Raw genomic sequence first — 22931 nt, 5'->3', positions numbered from 1 at the left:
GTGGTGGCATGCCAAGCAAAATGGCCTCGTGCACGATACTCTGTCACATGTACTGGGGGTTGCCGATCCCCGCTTTACTTCCTTTTGTAAGCTATTTTCCCTCTTATTGGAATACCACCTCTCCTCAGGAAAATGTGCAACGCTAGCAAAAAACAGCAAAGTATGCATATGCTCCAATAGCATAGCAAGATCATCAGCTGCAAGCTGAATACAGTTCTGGTGATTTGCTAGTACAGACATGGCCTTAGTCATTTTGTTATCTGAACAGCTAAAGCATGAGCATAAGAGACAGTAGCAGTGATTAGAATAGGGTCATCAATGTCAGGGTACCCTATTAAGTTCAATTTCCTAATGCTCCTACATGACCTACAGCAAGTTGCAATTTCTATCCCCTTCTATTCCTCCCTTCTCCTCCCCAGCACACAGAACAGGAATCATCTTAACCACCTTTTAAAGCACTTCAAGATCCCTTGCTAGAAAATACTGTAAGCATAAAGTACAGTATAGCTGCATTTTTGGCTGCCAATTCCAATAACCTGCTTTGGCAGGGCAACTTCTGATAAATGCTAATGCCCAACACCCCTGCCAAAACAAGTAAAAAAAAAATAAATAAATAAAAAGATTTTGAGGACCTTTAAGCTTCTTGGAGATTATTGATTTTCTGCTCCCCAGAGAATTACAAAAGCCTATTTTCCAGAGAGAAGTTCAATATTCAGCCTCTCTGCAAAAGCTTTTATACTGCTATATCCCATCCAGCCATCAGTTGCTGAAGGGTGTTTACCATTACTCACAGGCTGAGATCAAAACTAATTATTCCATGGTGTACCACTAAATGACAGTAATTGGGAACAGGAACTTCCTACAAAGAAATAACCAAGATATCACTGCAAAATGAACACTGGCTGGTAAATTCACTGTCAACATAGTTTAGGAAAGGAAAACGGAAGCTGGGTAAAAGGTACAGTAGTTTCTACCCAATGCACAGAAAAAGTTTTGTTCCTTTTTGCTGAGACATCTGATTCTCCATCCTGCCATCAGTTGAGTCTGCAGAAGTTTTACCGAAGTTGAACACAGATGTTTGTTCCAAGAAGAGCATATTACCATATTTATGTTTGGAAGTGATGGCTGAACAGTGCTTCAGCCTGACCTTTAGTTCGCTTAAAAGTATTTCGTTAATTAGCAACCAAATGAAACTTACATGGCCTTCCATGCCTTCCTGAGGACTCCAGTCTTTCCAGCTGTTTCTCCCAGCTTTTAGCCGTATCACCTCATCTGGCCACTGCAGCTCCTTCCTCTTTGACATGTTGATCCCTTCCAGTACTTGGCTGGGATCCATTATCTACAGTGATAAACAGAATTGATTTTAGGCTTCTATGAGTCATGGATTCATAAGGAACAGATACATCACAACCATCCTCTTGGCTGTTCCTCAAGAACTCTCTCTCTCAAAAAAGGACTGATTCTGCATCCACTGAAGTCATCAGCAAAGCTTTGACTAATTTCAGCACTACAGACTTCAGGGTAGACTCAATAAATCACCAGGAAAAAAAGAAGCTCTATTTGACAGATGCCTAATAGGTGTTTTAAAATAAATGGGCTTTCTGGAAGAGGACAGCAGGAAAGCAGTCCAATGAACAAGTGGGATCTATCACCATCACAGAGGGGTTGAAATTTACTGGCAACATTTATATGGGAGACAGGAAATATTCTGGGAGAAGCCAAAGTTTTGTAGAAACATTGGTGGGTCCTAACTGCTTTATCTGCCCTCCAACCTCTTCTGCAAATAAAAGCTATAAAGCTCAGACCTGCCAAATTAATTTGAGTTTTTTCAACACTTCAGCCAAAGAAGTTACACTAAAAGCTTAAGATCATGAGTAGTTTACTACGTTAGGATGTCACCACCAGAAACAAGTTGGACATGGCCTCTGCCCAATTAACAACTTGTAAATTTCTCCCTGCAACACACTTAAGCAAACACATGGGCTTACTGACTGATAAGCTAGAGTACAAATTTATTTTTCCAATTTCTAGACTCCCAAAGTTGTTCCTGACACCTTAAGTCAATGGAGTACTGGCATCTGCTCAAAGACTTGGTGTGGGGCCACAGCCAATGAGCAAACAACGGAAAATGAAAGAGAAAACATTTTTACAGTGACCTCTATGAAAAATTCTCATTTTGAAAAAATCAAGAGATTATACTAAACTATCAGCACTGAAAATGAATCTATTTGATCTTTCATACCACCACTAAGACACTGCTAGCAAAACTTAATGGGTTCATTTTACTGTTAACATGCGAGAATCCAGTTGACTCTCTCAGTTTTGTGCTACAGTAAAGCATGTTTATGAGTAGATACTATTAAGGACATGAAAAGGCCACATATACAATGCTCATATTATTTTTCTAACCATAACTACAAATACCTATATTCCAGAGCCCGTATGGGGAAAGGAGGCAGAAGCAGTCTTACGTAGCTTTCACAACATAGGAAATAACAATGAAGGGCGAAGACTAAGGCAATGTAGTTTATTAACATTTTCTTCTGGATGATTCACCTGAATTCTGTAAATAACTTCATCTCTTTTGGCTTGCATGTGGCTTGCAGGGCTTGCATTACTGCCTGACTGTGCATCAATCACATTATTCCCTCCTTCTGTCCCCAGAAAGCCCACAAGGGCATGTTGTTTACAGGCTGGGATACTTTGGCTGGAACTGCTGGAAGAGGGTAGGCCATGCTGCACGCTGACAATGCCAGTCTGGCTAGTGGGTTCCATCTGGTTCACCATTGACAGGCGGGACTGGATGGACGATGGGAGATTGCGGAGGGATATCTGACTAGTGGAAGAGCGTCGGCAAGGCACAAAGCCTGTAGTGGATGTACGAAGGGATGAATGACGACTGCTGTAGCAATAAGATGAATGGCTGGCAACTGAGGCACGGGCAGGGGAATGTCTGACAAGACTTGACTGCACAGAGTGAGAGCTGTGACTGGTGCCTAAAAATAAAAGATACAGAATCAGGAAAGCTTGACAGTTTCAGTATAAGCATCCCACACATGCTATTTTAGATGTTCACACAAGTGTTGTGGTGTCTAGACACAACTTTGACAGGAACATCAGAAATATCTACAGTACTTGAGGGGCAAGATACATAGATCTAACAGTGAAGCTTCTGAGTAGGCAAAGATCATCTTAAGAAATCACATCCACACTTCTAGCAATACAGATATGCTTGATAAATGTAGATGTCCTATTCCTGAATTAATAAAAAAAAGTTTTCCATGGTAAAGATTGGAGTTTCCCATGCTGCCTTCTGTAATTCTGTATCAGGAATAATATTAATTGCGATATTTCAGAACACCAAATATTTCTAGTCAGATACACTTGCTTTAATTGTAGTCCTAAGTTTTGGGGATAGAAAATGTAGTTATACTTGCTCCTGTTTTTAACAAGTTTGGAAATATTAAAACTGATTTGAAGGTGGGAAGAAAAACAATCAAAATTTTAACTTCTATGTCTTATTAAAGGCATACTATCATCTTTCTTCTGGTACCATGATATTTCTCCACAATTACAGATATAATATTACTATGACTGAAATGACCCTGCCATAAGCAGAACTTAAACTAGATCCTCTGAGGCCCCATCCAGCCCTATTTTCTAGGATTCTGAGAGAAAATTTAAAAGGTAGCAATACATTAACCTGTAGAAAAATTCTGTTCTGCTAAAAAGTGAGCTAAAGTACCTGGGGAAGCACATATGTTTTAATGTTTAACTACATGCAATTCCTCATTAGATCACTAACTTGGATACATCCTCAGAAGTTAACTGAAAACTTTGCATAGCAGATGCTTTACTCCATTGTAGCAAACTTGCAGTAGCTTAAGAAACAAAGACATAGTGATCACATAATTAAGGGGTGAGTATGCCTGACATAGACAAACTGCTCTATGGTATGCTGCTATGAAAACTCATCTTTGAGTCCTTTATTGCATCCCCTACTGTTCTGGTCTTGGGCCATGTACAGGCATTACATTTCTACTGTGGGGAATTGCTGCTCTCCCAGTATAAACAAGGGAACAGGCATGCATCCAGTTTATCCTGGGGAAAAGAGGGCCCTTCTGGGATAAAGACCTTTTAGGTGCCAACCTGGAAGATCTCCCTTACAAAAGAAACCCTCTCGCAAGAGTGAACGCTTGTATGTTTCCCTCCCAACCTTGTCTGGGACGGGAGGGGAACAGGAGTTGCTGCTCCCTGCCTCCTCAAACTGGGGACTGCCTAGTTTAGAGAACAGGCTGGGGGCTTTGCCCCACTGTTCCCTCTACTTGGCATCTGTGGGCTACGGTCTTTGAATGTGCTAAGTGATGAAGAGCTCCCCCAATATGGCACTAAGAGGAGCACACTGCATGGGTCCCTCGTCTGAGAAATGGGCAGGCAGCTTTGCCCTGCTATTCCAGCCTCCTGGTAAAGAAGGACTGGAGCTGCTGCTGCTGCTCCTCACACCTTCCCCAGACCAACCCCTGGTCTGGGGAAAGGGACAGAGAGCAGGGGGCAACTGCAGGTTGAATGCCTGTACTGTTCCCTCACCTGAAATGTTTCCCAGCAGTGGAAATATCTAAAAAATTTCCATTGCTAGACATGAACAACTGTTCAAGGCCTTGGTCCAGGGACTTGTCATGGTGCTAATCCAGGTCTGTGATTTTGGGATACGGCTCTATTTCCATTTAGTATTTGCAACTCAGCTCTAGCCTAAAAGGTGCAAAGCAAGTTGTCCCAGAGGAAGGCACTAACATATGGTTCCATTACTTTACCTAGCGTCGGGGGGTGAAATGCAACAGGAGGCTGGAGTCCTGCTGCAGGTCCCTGTCCTGTAACTACACTTCCTCCACCTTGTGACACGCTGCTCTGTGTTGACTCATTGACAGCTGCGTTGTTACTTGTGCAGGAAGGCCCACCTACAGCATCTGAATCTTCAATGTTTCCACCACTGTTGCAGCCAGCTCCACAGCCTTTCCTCAACCTGAAAATGCAATGAAAATCATCTGCATTAATGAGGAAAAAGTAATCATACATCCTGTGCATCAGGATTCAAAGGAAGGCCTTGCACTTTGCATGTACAAAATTACTAAAAATTCAATCATCATACTGAAAAAAAAATCAAGACTATGAAGTCTTTATCCATCCTCTTCCCCAAGGTCAGTTACAAGCATGTTTTATTCTATTCTATATCATGCTTTCTAATTTTGTAGTTGTTTTTTCAAGAATGTTTTTTTTCTCTTGAACATTCAGGCAATATATATTGCTGTATATCTGAGAAACATAATAGTCACCTTTTAAAATTCTGGTCACATTAAGTAGAACAGCACATTTAAAAAAATGCAGAAGCTACTGGTTCTCCATTTCTAATTGTAACAGTTTATGCTGTCCCATCTCCCACAGAAGCTATGTATCTCTAGTGTCAAGGCTTTCCTTGTATTATATTTATACTGTATTTAAATGAACAAAAAATGATGCTGGCATTTTTGTGGTTTTCCCCACACATTACTTTAGCAACAATTTCACAGTTAAAACACAGCAAATAGAGAATATTATGATGCTTTGAAATGTATGGCATGTCTGCCAACATTTGAACATTCAAGTGGTGCGTTAATCAATTTGTTACATGGAACTAATAAACATTTTTACTTTATTGCTCAGAGGATGAAGTCTGAGATGGACTGATTTATTTGTTCTTTGGCCCCTAGCATCACCCCTGTCTTTCTATCCCATTTAATCTTATTACATCCTTGCCTTTATTTGCTTCCAAATCAAGGGTGTTGAAACATACTTGGCCGGCATCTAATGCTCCACTGTAGGAATGACAAGTTACTGTACTAATGTGTTAAAGACTTGGACTGAGACAGGAAAAAATACTTCGGCTTGTGGTAAATACTCCAAGCACTTATGAGGAAGTAGCCCCAATATCTTAATATGCTGCTTTTTAATTTATGTACAATTATGCTACTCATAAAAGCCATGTAGTACAGTACAGTAACATTTAGAACCCATAGGGTGTTTCACACATTCAAAGTGCTGCATAAACATAAGCTTTATTCCTCCAAAGACTTTCATTCCTTGTGTAACTAAATGAAGAGCATCTCAGTTACAATTGATGGGATAACTCAAAGTTTCTTTGAACTGTCAGTTAGAAAGTTCTTGGGACATTATTCACATGCTCTGCCAAAAAAATTCCATGCTACAGTAGTAGCTGTGTGCTACAACTGTGCCAAAAAGAAAAATAATCCAGGGAGGCAGTCACGTTGCTGTGACTCTCTTAAACTATATTCTGCCAAAATAAACCCAACAACTGTGACAGGACAGATGTTTCTAAAGATCTGGATACTCTTGAAAGCTAATTTTCACAGCTCACCTATGCCATGTTGACACTATGAAGTTCCTGATATTTCCTAAACTGATAGCTCCCCCAAGAATCTCCTTAAGCTGATCATGGCTATCTGAATAAGAAGTAGTCAAAGGTGACACATAGATTGGGTATCCAATGGGCTGATCACAGGATGAGTTGATCATATTCCTCAAAGCCTGCTTTGCATTTTGAATACTTCCTCTCTCTGGATTACGGTTGCGCAGAAAGACAAGTTCTTGCTGCTGTCCTGCCCAGAGGCCACGTACACATTCCTTATTTACCTGCATAAGAAAACAAAAAGCAAGAAAAAGATGGACAACATATTATAAAATTAGGTAAGGACAGGCAGGAGTGACTATTCTATTGTGTACAGATGTGAACAAGGTTACAAACAGATGTTACATTTGTCTCGGGAAATGAAACAGATGCAACCCCTGTGCGGAGGGATGTGGGGGGATGCAAGTCAGTGTGGGTAGGTATGGGGGGGCTGTGAGTGTGGGGACAGCTTAGGAGCGGTGGGTTCCCCCCCCCAAGTACATGGACTACCCTGCCTGCAGGGTCCCAGCCACCCCAGAGACTACAGCTCTCCCTGCAGCCCGCCCCCCCCCCCCCAACCCCCCGGCTGGTCTCCAGCCCCCTGCTCATTCACCTGCTCATCTCCAGCCTTGGAGACAGAAAAGCAGCAATGCATTCCTAGGCTCACTAAAACCCAATTAAAAAGGAGATGTGTGTACACAACAGTCCTGGGATATTTCTGTTCCAGGATAAACACAGGCATGACTTGTCCATGGACAAGTCTCTCACTGGGGTTGTAGAGAGGCAGCAGCAAGGCGCCAGACTTCCATGCGTAGACCCTGAGGTGGTGCAGAGTCATTTGGAAGAACTGGATGCCTTTAAGTCGGCAGGCCCGGATGGGCTCCATCCGAGGGTGCTGAAGGCACTGGCCGACATCATTGCAGAGCCACTGGCGGGAATATTCGAATGCTCGTGGCGCACGGGCCAAGTCCCAGAGGACTGGAAAAGGGCTAACGTGGTCCCCATTTTCAAAAAGGGGAGGAAGGAGGACCCGGGCAACTATAGGCCAGTCAGTCTCACCTCCATCCTTGGCAAAGTATTTGAAAAAATTATCAAGGCTCACATTTGTGAGAGCCCGGCAGGGCAAATTATGCTGAGGGGAAACCAGCATGGGTTTGTGGCGGGCAGATCGTGCCTGACCAACCTAGTCTCTTTCTATGACCAGGTTACGAAACGCCTGGACGCAGGAGGAGGGGTGGATGTCGTATACCTGGACTTCAGGAAGGCCTTCGATACGGTATCCCACCCCATACTGGTGAACAAATTAAGAGGCTGTGATGTGGATGACTGCACAGTCCGGTGGGTGGCGAATTGGCTAGAGGGTCGCACCCAAAGAGTCGTGGTAGATGGGTCGGTCTCGACCTGGAAGGGTGTGGGTAGTGGGGTCCCGCAGGGTTCGGTCCTTGGACCGATACTCTTTAATGTCTTCATCAGCGACTTGGACGTGGGAGTGAAATGTACTCTGTCCAAGTTTGCAGATGACACAAAGCTATGGGGAGAAGTGGACACGCCGGAGGGCAGGGAACAGCTGCAGGCAGACCTGGATAGGCTGGACAAGTGGGCAGAAAACAACAGGATGCAGTTCAACAAGGAGAAATGCAAAGTGCTGCACCTAGGGAGGAAAAATGTCCAGCACACCTACAGCCTAGGGAATGACCTGCTGGGTGGCACGGAGGTGGAAAGGGATCTTGGAGTCCTAGTGGACTCCAAGTTGAACATGAGCCGGCAGTGTGACGAAGCCATCAGAAAAGCCAATGGCACTTTATCGTGCATCAGCAGATGCATGACAAATAGGTCCAGGGAGGTGATACTTCCCCTCTATCGGGCGCTGGTCAGACCGCAGTTGGAGTACTGCGTGCAATTCTGGGCGCCGCACTTCAAGAAGGATGCGGATAACCTGGAGAGGGTACAGCGAAGGGCAACTCGTATGGTCAAGGGCCTGCAGACCAAGCCCTACGAGGAGAGACTAGTGAAACTGGACCTTTTCAGCCTCCGCAAGAGAAGGTTGAGAGGCGACCTAGTGGCTGCCTATAAGTTCATCACGGGGGCACAGAAGGGAATTGGTGAGGATTTATTCACCAAGGCGCCCCCGGGGGTTACAAGAAACAATGGCCACAAGCTAGCAGAGAGCAGATTTAGACTGGACATTAGGAAGAACTTCTTCACAGTTCGAGTGGCCAAGGTCTGGAACGGGCTCCCAAGGGAGGTGGTGCTCTCCCCTACCCTGGGGGTCTTCAAGAGGAGGTTAGACGAGTATCTAGCTGGGGTCATTTAGACCCAACACTCTTTCCTGCTTATGCAGGGGGTCGGACTTGATGATCTATTGAGGTCCCTTCCGACCCTAACATCTATGAATCTATGAATTGCAAGGTCTGTTCCTGGCCTTAATATATACAAGCACTGTACTGTGGAAGAACTATGCTAAGAATTCAAGTTTCCTACTTCAAAGACATAAACAAATACAGGAAGGCAGATGGACCATTACAAATAAGTTGGATTTTGTTTTGAAGTGAGTGACAGCTTGATATATGTTATTTGAGACTTCTCCTATGCATCTTTATGGGGGCATACTTAGCAAATGACGACAATCAGGGTGTGAATGAAGCAGGCAAAAGGAGCTTTCAAGAACAACACCTGGACAGAAGGAAGGGACTAAATAATACAAAGCTGATTGGATGTTATGTGGACCTTAAAAGAGAAATTTAAATTGTGTCGAGTCATTTCAGCATGTAGCAACACAAGGGTCAGATTAAAACTACATTTATCATTGACATCTAAGCATACATAAAATTTAAGCCACTACCACAGCTGGTGCAAAGCCTCACTATAACACTACTGCCTTCATATGGCCAAGCTGACAATTGAAAGAGTTTTATGATAAGATGTTGTTCATTACTAAGTGACTAAATGAAGAACAGTGAAAAATTTAATTCGATCCACTGGAATGAACAAAGGACTGCTAGAACTGTCACTAGATATCTAAGGAATTACATTAAATAGTATGTTTTTCTTTTAATATTTATGGCTAGTTCTATACTGACAACAAATCATGTAGTGCTGTCTTCACATGGAGAGACAAGCCATGACATAACCCCCAAGTCAAGTACTGGGCTGGGCTGAAGTAGCAGTTTCCAACAATGATTACAATAAATTCCAAAACACCATCAAGCTTCACATCTGGCCATTCCTCTGGTATGTACCAAAACAGTTTACCTTAATGACTCTGAAACTAAGATAGCGCTTGTTCAGCATAATGATTTTATATTCATTGGTTCCATCATCCATCACATGGCGGAGGGCAAGCAGGGAGGGAGAATTGGAAAGGACAGCACTCCTCCATGCAGGGTCTCCTTCATGTGCTATAACCAGATTTTGCTCATGGGAGGTTATGGCTTCATAGAGGATAGAAGGGTCATCATATTCATCTGGGGAAGTGAAGTGATCCTGAACCCAAGAAAGCAAGCATTATTTGAAAGTGTCAACTTTTCAGATGCTGACAAAAAAAAAAAAAGGTCTTACACGTCAAACACACAAACAGATCGATGCAGTGCACAAAATTACAGTGGTCAAAATACAGACCTGCACTATTATGCAATCTATCATTCTTTTCATTTTTTTTTTAGTTTGGGAGTAGGTGGAATTATTGAATTAACTGCTGGATTTTAAAACCTAATATATTTTCCATTTATCAAAATTCCTTCAGGCATGCTTTGGTACATGTAAACTTTATTCATTCAAAAGGTCCCATTAAAACAAAAATTGTATATGCATATTGGTATGTATTTTTCTATTTCTAATTTTTATCTTATTTGTGGTCAAATTTTTCAGCAACCTACAATATGAAGAGCATTTCAGGATTTATACATTTTAGCTCTGCCACTTCAACAGTGGCTTTGTGTTGCTCTACTAGAGTTATCTGTTACATTACTCCTATGATTGGTTAGTTTATATTCACTCTGCTAAATTAAGGAAAACCTGTAATTCTTGGGACTGAGTGGACAAATGCAAGGTATTACACCTCGAGAAGAATAAATCAAAAACAAATATAAAAACACCTGGCTGGATGGCAGCAGTATGGAAAAGGACTTGGGAGTGTTAGTAGATCACATACTCAATGAGTCTGTAGTGTGATGCAGCTGCACAAAAGGCAAATGCAGTTTTGCAATGCATCAACAGAAGCATTGGGTGCAAAACACAAGAGGTGATAGTGCCATTCTACTATGCGCTGGCTAGGCCTCATCTAGAATAGTGTGCAGCTTGGGGCTCCACATTTTAAAAATGGACATGGAAAAGTTAAGAGAGGGTCCAGAGGCAAACAACAAAGATAAAGGGCTTGGAAAACAAATCAAATAAGAAGAGCACTGAAGGAGCTAGGCATGTTCAGCTTCTGGAAAAGGTACTTAAGAGGGGACATGACAGCAGTCTTCAAATACTTGAAGGGATGCCATAAAGAAAAGGGAAAGCACCTTTTCTCTCTTGCTGCAAAGAGGAGGCCAATAGTATGAAGCTGTAGCAAAGTAAGCTTAGAATGGATATCTGGAAAACTTTTTCACTATTAGAATAGTGAGACAGTGGAACAGACTGCCTAGGGAAGTTGTGGACTCTCCATTTCTGGAGGTGTTCAAGAAGATACTGGGCAGCCACTGGTTGGGAATGATCTAGGTGTAGCTACATTTATGTACTACTGCAGGTATTTTCCACATATCTGGGCTTTACTGGTTGCCCTCACCCTTTCTGCTATATGTATCAGGGTGTCTGTAAGCCTTCCTCAGAGGCATTGGGTGGGGACTATAGCCAAGGCTGGGGACTTTGGGGTGTGTCAATTCTCTTGCTGGGACCAAAGTTGGATGGAGGTCCCTGGCTAGAGGGTCTTACACCTCTGCTCGGGGTCAAACTGATTACCATATTTGGGGTGAGGAAGGGATTTTACCCCATGGTCATATTGGTAGAGACTGGGGATTTTTGCCTTCCTCTGTAGCAGAGGACATTTCTCTCTACCTGGGATCTCTTGAGCATATACACTGACAATATTTCATAGAAGCAGAATATTACATGCCGTCATTCCCCTATTTTACCTGCGACAAAGGTAAAGGTGTTAGTGTGTTAGCTCTGTGTTGTATTAGGGTTGATGGTAGCCTGATGTAGAGCTTAGATTATGTATTTTATAGAATGCTCTGGACAGATGATCCTGCCTCAGGCAGGGGGTTGGAATAGATGATCTCTGGAGGTCCCGTCTAAGCTTCCTTTTCTATGATTCTAATTACCACCGGTACAAAAATAGCATATTTTGGGAAGCTTTCAGCTATTGCTGGGGGAAGGACTTTACCTTTTTTTTTTTTTTTTAGTCATTTAATTCTGTCATAATTTAGCTCTTTCCAATTTTCAGGATGCAACAAAACAGTTCTGGGCTACAATACTCTTTTCTCCTGGGCTGCACATCAGCTGGAAGCCTAATGCATTTGCTAAATTCAGCCATTCTTACCAAGTCCATAGGCCCTTTTATCTTGCTTCACATTTGCCTCTAGCCATCTATTTCTGATTAATTTTTCAAATGCTGATTATAAGTTACATCGTTCCTCACTCATAAAATTGCAAAAGATACAATGCATCCAAATGATATGATTACAGGATCAGTTTGTTTATCATTTATTAATTTTCCATCCCCACTGTCACACACATTTTTCCCTCCTTCCTTATCTCCTGTTTCTCTCTGCTTAATTTCCCCCTCTCCCTAAGAAATCTCAGTGAAATGTATCTGATGTGGAGACATGTAACTGGTAAGAATTTCATAGCCAAGAATAGGTTTAAACTGCAAAATGCAGTGCAGCAATACTGAAGCTAGTTTTGGAAACTCTATAATGCACCACCAGGAGCACTGGAGATAATCCCTTTAAAAGAAGACAAGGCAGGAGGGTTGTGGATGATGGAGGGGGAAAATAAATTAATAACTACCTGGAAAGGCTAAGGGCCTACTCAGGCAAGTCAGTGGGCTTAACCATGACGAACATAATTTCACTTGCTTGGCCAGAATGAAAGGGGTGCACAAAGCTCTCTTTAAAAACATACTGTAGACACAGTTAGCCCTTTGTATCACTTTAAACACAATTTAAAGCTTGCAAAGCCCTGCCCATATTGGCTATATTTAAAACTGGCCTCAGGCTTTGCAATTTAATCACTAGCACGGATAGCAATCAAAAGAACTATATATCAAATATATTACCTGATGCAGTTTAAGTGACATGCGTATTCCAGGAACTACCACTTTCCTCAGTAATTCCATGTCAGCAAAGATCCATTCATCTCGGATTGAAGAAATACGAAAGTCACCTTTAAACAGGGCATGTAGCCCATACAGGAAGGATTCCAAATTACTGCGGGTTTGGAGAAAAAAGCCCCAAATATTAACATAACTAATCAAAAGCCTCTGTAAGCATAACCCCTTATACAAGGGGCAGGCAATTATTTTGGCTGCAAGACCACTTAATGAGTTTTGGTGAGCTGTTGAGGGCTGCATGGGTAACCCCACCCCCTGGTCACCATACTGGGACTGGAAGTCGCACCCCCTTGCCATCTTAGACCTAGACAAAAACCAAATCATATACTAAAAGTCAAACGCCTACTAAAATATATTTTAATTTTATTACAAAAAATGTATGTCATGATGTGCGTGTGTGTGTACTGTATATAGGAGGGACTGCATAATAACTCAAAAATAAAGTCTCGCTTTTACATTGAGAGAGTGTGTGTGTGGGGGGGGTGAGAGTGTATAAGGTGGGGTGTGGGGGGGTTGAGAGGGTGTGGCTGTGTGGGGGGGGGATAGGGTATGCTGGGGTGTGTGTATATGGGGGGTTATAAGGGCAGGGCGTTGGTGTGTGAGGTTTGTGGAGTGTGAGGGAAGGTGGGGGGTGTGGGAACCCTCAAAACACTTCCCCACATGGTGCACAGCCCCCAGTGCCAGCAGCAGCAGCAGGCAGGGGTGATCAGCTTATGCCCTGAGTAGGCACTGGCAACTGGCAGGGTGCAGTTCCAGCAGTGCTGCATGAGGGGCCGAGGAGGACAACTTGCCTCCATCACAGAGGCTCTGCACCACACATCTGCAGCTCCTGCCTTCACACAGGGGGAAGCCCCACACAGGACTCTGCAGGGAAGTGGGGGGTGGGGCTCCCTCCACTCCTGACAGAGTCCATGGACCTACCTGTGCAGCACAGGGCAGGGAAGGCAGCCAGCTCTAGTGCAGGAGCTGCAGGCACCTGGCCCCGGCAATAGAGGTGGCAACAGAAGCCAGCCAAGAACCGCAGGGGCCGGACTGGCTCCTGCTGCATTCTGCAGTCCCAGCATTGCAGCTGGGAACCGTGCACTGCCGGGAGGTGCCTGGCTGGGCTGGCTGGCTCCGTGCCATGCCGTATGGTTCCCAGCTGCAGTGCCAGGACTACAGAACACAGTAGGAGCCGGGGGGGGGGGGGGGGGGGGGCCTGCCCCAGGGCCACGCACTTCCAACCGCTGCCACTTTCCCCACAGCGCCTGCCACTACTGCCTTTCCTTTGCTACTTCTCTTCCTTCCCTGCCCACTGCTTCCCTGCTCCCACCCGTTCTTATCTGATTCTTCACTCCCAGATGGAGGAAGGACCCAGAGTTAGCAGGCCAGAAGCCACTGCTAGGCAAAATCTTTCAGTTGGGGGCTGAGGGTGGGACAGGGCTGAGTGGGCCTTGCTGCTGACACCTACCACCAGCTCCTCCTGGGTCCTGCTGCTGCTGGCACCTTGTTATCTTTGACAGGTAGCCTTGAGAAGATAACAATGAATTTTCTAATTTTTTTAAAGGGCCCCACAGGCTCGATAGAATGACCTGGTGGGCTGGATTCAGCCCACAGACCGAATTTTGCCCACCCCTGCTTTATACAAATCTGCAGGTAATACTGATTTAGAACAGTGTTATTATATGTGAAGACATGCATACTTGTGCTACTTTCCCATAAACCAGGGGCAAGCAATTATTTTGGGTGGAGGGCCACTTAATGAGTTTTGGCAAGCTATTGAGGGCTGCATGACAGGCAGCACAGGGCAGATAAATATTAATTTTCTAAATTTTTTAGGGGCCTCACGGGCCAAATAGAATGGCCTGGTGGGCCGCATCTGGCTCCCAGGCTGCATTTTGCCCACCCCTGCCATAAACAGTCTTGGTTAGGGGAGCAGCAAGCTTACACAAGAATGAAAGCCAAGTGACAACAGCATGTAGGCACTAAAAATATGTTAACATTTGCAATGGATGCATTGTAGTTATGGAGACCAGAGTTCAGAATGCATTATTCCAGTGGTTCCCAATCTGTGGTACGCAGACAACCTGTCAGTGGTAACTGTAAACAGATTTATTATAATTACTCTATATGACAAAAATTGGCTGGTGGTACTTAAGATTGAACTGAAAAATTTGCTGGCGATATTGAAGGTTGTAGCATTTTAAATTGGTGGTGCGCAATCTGTCAGAGTTTGGGAACTACTGCATTATTCTATACTGAGGGATTTTCTAAGCAGATAACCCCAAACTGTCATGGCCCTGGGATCTCCATGGAAACTGGCTGCAGCGATGCAGGCAGGGGCTGCTGGGAAATGGAGTCCAGCTGCTGGCCGGATCCCTCATTTTGTCCACCCCTGATCTAGGGTAAAACTTTGAAGAAAAAACCTAATGTGATTTGGGATCTGTCATCCCATTTCCAAAAGTAACTTAGGCGCTTGAGTCAAAGTCTCACTGCAAATCATGGTACTTAAATTTCTAAGGTACTTTGAAAATGGAACTTTGAAAAAAATGCCAAAATATTACCTCTAGTTTATTAGCACTAGCATAAATGCATAATACACTAGAAGGAAATCCTCTGAATTAATTTAAAGAGAAAATATGGAAAAGTCATGGACCATGCAACCAACCTCAATGACATCACTAATGAGCTAACCTGACTGCTGAATTGCATTATGTGGCTCTAAGGAGTTATTCATCAGTTTTTATCTTATACTTGCCCTTTTACCCTCTACATTGTACTTAGAGTCAAAGAGATGAGTAGCATTCTGTTACTTTATGTCCTATATTTAAGCCATCAACTTGGGGTCTCCCCCCACAAAGCATACAACCATATTTTACACTAACCTTCCATATCAGATTGAGGGTTGATAGTTTGCAAAGGGTTAGGTGACTTGCCCAATATGCAGCTGAGTCCTAGCAAGGTTGACAGAGGAGAGCTGGAGGAGAACTACAGCATGCAGGCTGGCTGCACTGACAGGCCCTGGAGCAGGGGACCTTTAAGTAGACAGCATACAGAAGCAGCAGCTGCCAGGAGCCCAAGGTCCGGGGAAGGGACATGCTTTAGATTTTGATACATGTTTAACTTTATTTTTGAGCTTTTGAGGAAAACTGTTAAGTACCACATTTATTAATGAAACCATAAAGAAAAAGCCCAGATTCAAATCACTAGACATAGTGTCTATCTCCCTGGATTGGGATGATAGGTCAACCTGTGTGTGTGGGGCAGCAGATTAGGTTGGAATCTGGCAGCACAGTGGAAGACACCACAGGGAGCAGAAAGCAAAGCAGCAGATTGGGTAGAGTACCAGGAAGGGAGCAGAAAGCAGAGCAGCAGATCAAACTTGGGAAGGGGGTAAGAGTGACACTTGGCCCCTTAATGGACTATGCCATCTGTTTAATTTGGGGGCAGATAGAATACCACTACTTGTGTAAAGCATCATCCATTATCCCTATCTAGATGCTCTTAGGATCTTTGCCTTCTTAAGAAGAACATCGTGTTACCTAGACATGTGATGAGAAGCCGTCCCCAACGCCCTCCGCCCCAGAACGCAAAGTCCATAACAAAGAGTCACCAGGGATGAGTCTTTACTTGCATCCAGTGGCTATAATAAAAACAAAATAGAAAAAAAAGGAAGGTCAGGTAAAGAGAATGATATTACAGCGAAGTCTATCCTTCTGGAAAGAATGCTAAAAAAAAAAACCCAACAGAAAAAAGCTACAAGGGAAGGAGGACAGAAATTCTAGTGCTTATGCAAAGAATAAATCTCTCCCAGATGCCAAAATCCCTGATCAAAATCAAATTATGTATTATTTAAGTAAGTGTCTTATAGATACTGTACAAACCTGATTAGAAAGACAAGTGTGCTGTTTGCCATTTGAATATGTTGCACACCTACAGCATGCATACACCTTCTGTCATGCATACTACATACTTGTAAAATTCATCTCAGAGCACAAAAGACCAACTGTATCCATGATCATCACAGCAAAAGCCATTTTGATAGACCAGACATAAGTCACTTGCAAGTTTCAAATACGTATTTCTAAGTGGAAGGTGATGTGCATAGTATTTACAAAGAAGCAGTTCTGATGTAATATTTGTAATATTTATACAATTCTCTTGGTATTAGACTACCACATATATAAATTATTAAATGCACTTTCCATCATCCCCAAAAAGTATTTGGCAAGTAACAATCACTTAATAAAAGTGAAACAACATTCTTCATTATTTTCCATTAATTAGAAAAATGGTTCAAGTGTTACACTTCCTAGAAAGACCTCCTCCTACTCCCTAACTTCCAAAATAATTTCTCACTCTAAAGCCCCAGATGCTTCATTAAATGTTGCCCCTTTTTTCACCTGCATTCCTCACTATCTACAAACGACCATTTATACCAAGGGTGAGCAATCATTTGGGCTGGAGAACCACTTAGGGAGCTTTGGTGGGCTGTTGCAAGCCAGGTCAGTACTCCCCAACCCCCTGGCCCGCAACTGCTCACCACAACTCCTTAAGTGGTAGATTACTGGACCTGGGAGTGGATTGCAGCTCTGCCCAGGCCCCGGCGTGCCACCACCTGGCAATCCTGGCCCTGGCCCCAGGGTTTCCATGGAGACCGACTCAGGACCCCTGTGGGCAGGGTACACTCAGCCAGGTGGATGGGATGGGGCTATGGCTGGGCTAGGAGTGGCATCTGGGAGCAGGATGGGTAGGTGAGGTGGGGATTTTGCAATGACAATGCAGGGGCAGGGCCTGGGCAGAGTTGTGATCCCCACTCCCTGCATGCCCCTGCCTGCAGAACGGGCACCCATTGCAGGGATGTGTGGGCAGTGAATCATAGCGCCACCCTGGACCCCTTCCTCACACTGTCATTGCCTCACAAACCTGGCCCCTGACCCCAACCACCCACCCGCTCCATCCGGCACCCCTGGCAGTGGGTGTGAAGTGGATGGGCCAGGGTGCCCAGAGAGCAGGGCTGGGTCTGGTGGGAAGAGCTGCTAGTAAGCAGAGTTCAACTACTGAGCCACCCCAGCTCAGCTGCGCACTGGTGGTGGTATAAGGCCCATGTGCCACAGCCCACACAGCCCCCTGTGCTTGGGCTGGCCAGGCCTATGGGACCTGCCACAAGTCAGATAAAATCCCTGGGCAAGCCAAATTCGGCCCATGTATATATTTTACTTGCCTCTAATTTCTAACATGACTAAAACACATCCAGGTACAGCATAACCTCATAAATCCAGATATAAAAAATCCGAAATTCTCGAAAATCTGGCACATCAGGGAGTAGTGGCAGCTGGTTCCGGAGCAGCGGAGGAAAAAGGATGCAATGCGGCGGCTGCCGCTACCATCCACCACCCCCATGCCGCCACTCCCCAACTGGCCACCATTACCCCACCCACCCACTCTGGTTTCAAATATCCAGAATTTTCAAATTTCCAGCAGATGCTCAGTCCCAAACGTGTCAGATTTATGAGGTTATACTGTATTAGGTAGGATAACTGTACTTACTTAAATCTACTGCGCATGCTTTTATTTGACCAAGAGAGATAAAAATACAAATTGAAATAAAGAGAACAGGTATAATCATTAACCCACTAACCTAGTCCACAACAATAGTTACTGTCAAATCAATTTTAAATCTAAATTTCAGTAGAGACTAAAATTGAACCCTGCAAGAAAACGTATGTAAGAGACTTCTGGGAATCACAAACGGTTCTCCTGACTCAATCATGCCTACCTTTTCTCTTCGAGAGCAGCAGTACTCTATCCAGTTGAGGTAAATCACACAAAAGCTCTCTCGGGAGATACCTGCTAGACGATGGTCATAATCTTCATCAATATTAGGATTAAACGTAGGATCTACATCAACATAGTTGCGGTCTGCACACAGTCGTAGTCCTTCCTGCATTGTTTCATTAGCCAACCATTCCTCTAGCTTGGGGGAGGCTGTGACATAATAGATAATGCCCTGAAAGGAACAGAAGTTTAAGATACATAGGTCAATACAGGAAACAGTAAATCTCCATTTCCTTGTACTCGCATAAATCCTGGATGGAAATGTAACGTATTAGCATACCATATTTAAACAACGCATAAGAGGAATAAATCTAACTGCCACTGGAGATGTGGTATAAATGCATTTGTTTATTAGATTATCTAGTTTGCAATCTATGGCAATCTAAATATTTGATTGAGTGCATGGGAAATTTTATCTGGCAAATATAGGGGATTAAACAGTCAGTTTCTATAGAGTATAAACTTTTAAATTAATGAATGAGGGAGGAAGGGACTATTAAACCTTGTGGCTGTAAAAAAACCTTAGGTGTGTACTGAATGTCTAGCAAGTATTTTAAGCTCTGAGTTTGGTGAAAGTTATAAAGACCGTGTAAGAGTCGATAAAAGGATCTTTTGAGGTCATCTTTGAAGGCTGGTTCTTGGTGGTCACTGAAGACCCTCTGGCCCTTTATGCAGAAGTGGAGAATTGGTCAATAATTTCTTTCCCTGTAACGCAGTCTTGCTCATGATGATGGATTTCTGCTCCTTGCACCAAATCCTAGAGGTGACTGCATTTCAAAGGTGCTGTCTGCATACAATTTATGAAGGACTCTGATATTCTTGAAGATAAAGAAAAAGTAATTTCCTAACGATACAAAAATTAGTCTTCACTAACTATAAAAGGCAGAAGGCAGGGCAGAGTGGTGTTTAACCAGCGTTACAGAGGCCAAATCAACAGGAAGGAAGATTTTTCTTTGTTTGTTTTAATGGGGAGGGGGCAAATACAACCTCTCTCTTTCTTCAACATTGTCCCAACTAAGTTTGGATTCCAGACTACCCATAATTGAAATGTAAGTAATCATCTTCTACCTTCAAAATTTCCACCAACTGTACAGTGGATATTGTTCATTCTTTGTCCCAGACTATAGTGTAATTTTGCTGCACAAATGCAGAAACAATTACTATTTTTACAAATATATGAATGTCCTATGGTGAAATAATTCACTTATATGTAGTTTGAGCTAAGCTGCTAAGAATTTTGGGCTGTTACAAAAACGTGCACAGAATAACAGTAAGCTATCAGCTGAAGTGAAGAAACGTATCTATGAGACTTGAGTGCTGTCATCCCTACCTTATGGTTCAGAAACGTGGACTACATATACTAGGCATATCAAGAGACTGAACAGCTTCCACATGGGATGTCTGCATAAGATCCTGAAAATAAAGTGGAAGGCAGAATACCAAACAGAGGTACTGGAGAGCACAAGACTGACACACTTAGAAGCCCCTATCAAGAGAAGGAGATTGTGATGCATCGGCCATGTCAGGAGAACGGGAGAAGACAGTATTCCCCCCCAAGAATACTTTGTATAACGAAATTCAAAATGTCTCTAGCAAGTGAATGCACTCTCTATGGAGGTACCACAATGTATGCAAAAATTATATGAAATCGTTCAAAATCAGTGTAGAAAGCTAGGAAGAACGTGCAGAATCCCATCCAATCCAGAGGTAACACCTGACATCGGGTGCAGCTTAAAATGAACTGGCTTTGATCCAGAGGATGGAAGCAAAGCGAGAAAGAAGAAAGCAGCATGCTGTATGCTTGGCCTCCACCTCAGACAACACGTGGATCTGTGAAACTTGTAAACAAATTGTATCGCTCTCAAATTGGGCTTGTCAGCCACAAACAGATTCATCAAGCAGCTGACTAGACCTCTTACGTGTACATCACAATCCAGACGATCAATGGCTGCCTACTAAAATCGTAGTTTGAGTTACATTTCACAATCCTCATGTTGAAAAACACACATACAATTTGAAAGCATTAGAGTTCATGCTTTCAAATTCAGCAGAGTAACATTATGCTGAAGGACAAATGGACTCTCATATAACTGCAGAATAATACCTTGACATAGTAAGTGGTGAGAATTTTCCGAAGATCAAAGACTTGAAGCATGGAAGCAGCACTGTTGTCCGTGATGCTGTAGCCCTCCAGAACGTACTTTGTCACTAGCACCTCCCATGCCAGCCAACGTTGGCCAAAGGCAGCATTGAAAGAAAGCATATGAGGAAGGTGACCAGGTTCACAGCAACAAAAGCCTTCGTCTTCTTCTACCCCTTCAGTAATAGCCTCTACTTCACGCTGCTGACAGTAAGTTCCTTGGGCAAAAGGAGAGAAAAAAACAAACAAAAGGGACATTTAGGGAACTAATCTCAAACTGCTTGATATTTAAACATGGTTGTTGCCAAAAAAAGTAATAGAAGTACATTTCTGATAACAGCTGGTAAACAATTATAACTAACTGTTCTTAACTAAACAAAAGACATGAACTGCTTAGTTCTAATTTGTCATGCTAAGAACAAACAAGCTAACCTGTTATAAGGAAAAAGGCTGTTGTCAATCACTCTGTGTTACACCGAGAGGAAAAGAAAAACCTGGTAGCAATCTGAGAAGCCTGGTTTTCCTCACTTGGGTAACAGAACATAGGTGTCAAACTCACCTTATGCCCAGGGATGGATCCATATCACAGGGCTCCTTGCAGGCCAAATGCAGCCCAGGGCATGCAGTGAGGGCACTTCTAGATGGCAGGGCAAGAGTACAGGAGAAGCCAAATAATGACAGCGGTGGTGGCAATGGACCAAGCAGCCACAAGGTGACCAGAGTTGTATCAGCCCTTGCTCAACCTCCTGCTACTGAGGGCCATGTCCATCAGGGCTCTATGACCCAGAATTCTGTGAAAAAACCCTGCCCCTAGTCTCCCCTTCCCCAACTTCCAGCAGCACCACAGGCCTGGCTGTATGTTCAACCTGTAATAGATACAGCAAGAGCCAACTCTGTAAGTTTGTCTAAAACAGTTAAGCTGTAAAACTCTTACCTCTGAATTCAAGCCCCCTCAGTTGGAAGGTCACCAGGCCATTTCCTATCTCTATAAGGTGTACTAGTGCATTGAGGTAGTCAGATGCTAGGATGAAGCAGTCTCCAGTACTGTAGTTTCCCCAACGTCCAAGCAGAAGGTCACCACACAGGCTGTGCTGAAGGGAACGGGTTAAATGCTCATAGAAGATTGAATTCAGGTTGTTATCATCTGAACCTACAGGAAGATTGAATTCAGGTTATCATCATCCTCATCATCTAAACCTACAGGAAAAATTCAGGCCAAACAAAAACTGCACTTTACAATTACTCAATGGCAATGTTGTTTCAAAAAGCCCAGTTTCTATTTTTTAGAGGCAACTATTCAGAATTGATGCCAGGTACAGTTTAACAATCTGACAGGTTGATCAGGTTCCCATCCAACCAAACCAAAAGATTCATTCCTCTGGTCTGCAAGTCAGTCAAGGGCAAGTCACTGGGGTGCAAAAAAGTTGAGAAACACCACTTTAGATACATAGGTGCAGAAAGAGCCACATTAATGGCCAGATGTAACATGTTACAATGCCACCATTCTGGTGCCACCTAGGTATGTTTAAACAAGTGCTTCATTTTCCTCTTGGCTCTGTTTAGAGTAGGCAGCTCTGGGGTGCTGTTAGACCAAGTGAAGGAAAAAGTAGGTAGATATGGGAAATGAGAGGCACAAGAATGGCAGGAAAGAGCAGAAAGTAACCAAGTTAATCATAATGGAATGATAGGAAGGAAAAAGAGGGGAGAGGAAAACAGATTCCAGAAAAATATAAAAATAGACAAGTTGAACAAGACTGGTTCTACATTTTACAACTGTCGTCTTAGGAGGGTTAAGGATGGAACTCTCAAAAGGTTGTCCTTTATCAAAAGACTGGTGTTCTCATTTTTATCAATTGGTTTGTCTTGCTCCCCTCCCCATGCCAAATAAAATGCAAATAGCATGTTCTCTTCCTTGAGTGTGATAAACTAATGCCATGTGTCGCATTAAAAACTACACAAAAATACACAAAAATAAAAAATCCTAAAGATTAAGATGGCAGTTAGCAACCTTGTCAGGCTGCAGGCCAAAATGACTCAGCTTGGGTTAGAGACGGGAGGGCACCAGGACTCAGACACAACTGCCACTTTTCCCTGTGGTGGCACAGGGGAAGTGCCTGCCCATTTCCCACTCCTGCTGAAGCTCCATTCCACTAAATTTTGCTCAAGTCCCACATCTACAGACTGGATCAAATGGTGTGCCATAGGTTGCTGATCCCTGAATT

The 22931-nt window shown here is 43.4% G+C and overlaps 1 protein-coding gene across 7 annotated transcripts in view; it reads right to left on the bottom strand.

Annotated features, from left to right (window-relative positions):
* Positions 1–22931, bottom strand: part of PCNX1 (pecanex 1) — a 136383-nt gene that overhangs the window by 9304 nt on the left and 104148 nt on the right. For all 7 annotated transcript variants that reach the window (XM_019476829.2, XM_006267942.4, XM_019476830.2 and 4 more), the window contains 10 exons: positions 21644–21859; positions 20674–20927; positions 18511–18741; positions 16274–16374; positions 12699–12849; positions 9692–9922; positions 6410–6684; positions 4812–5020; positions 2557–2996; positions 1199–1339 (listed from right to left, as the gene is read on the bottom strand). In XM_019476829.2, the coding sequence (XP_019332374.1) occupies positions 1199–1339; positions 2557–2996; positions 4812–5020; positions 6410–6684; positions 9692–9922; positions 12699–12849; positions 16274–16374; positions 18511–18741; positions 20674–20927; positions 21644–21859 (2249 nt within the window). The remainder of the gene's footprint in view (positions 1–1198; positions 1340–2556; positions 2997–4811; positions 5021–6409; positions 6685–9691; positions 9923–12698; positions 12850–16273; positions 16375–18510; positions 18742–20673; positions 20928–21643; positions 21860–22931) is intronic.

This window comes from Alligator mississippiensis, chromosome 2 (genome assembly GCF_030867095.1).
Source record: "Alligator mississippiensis isolate rAllMis1 chromosome 2, rAllMis1, whole genome shotgun sequence".
Taxonomy (NCBI): Eukaryota; Metazoa; Chordata; order Crocodylia; family Alligatoridae; genus Alligator; species Alligator mississippiensis.
The sequence above is the reverse complement of the archived record's forward strand: the minus strand, read 5'-3'. Positions and strand labels throughout refer to the sequence as shown.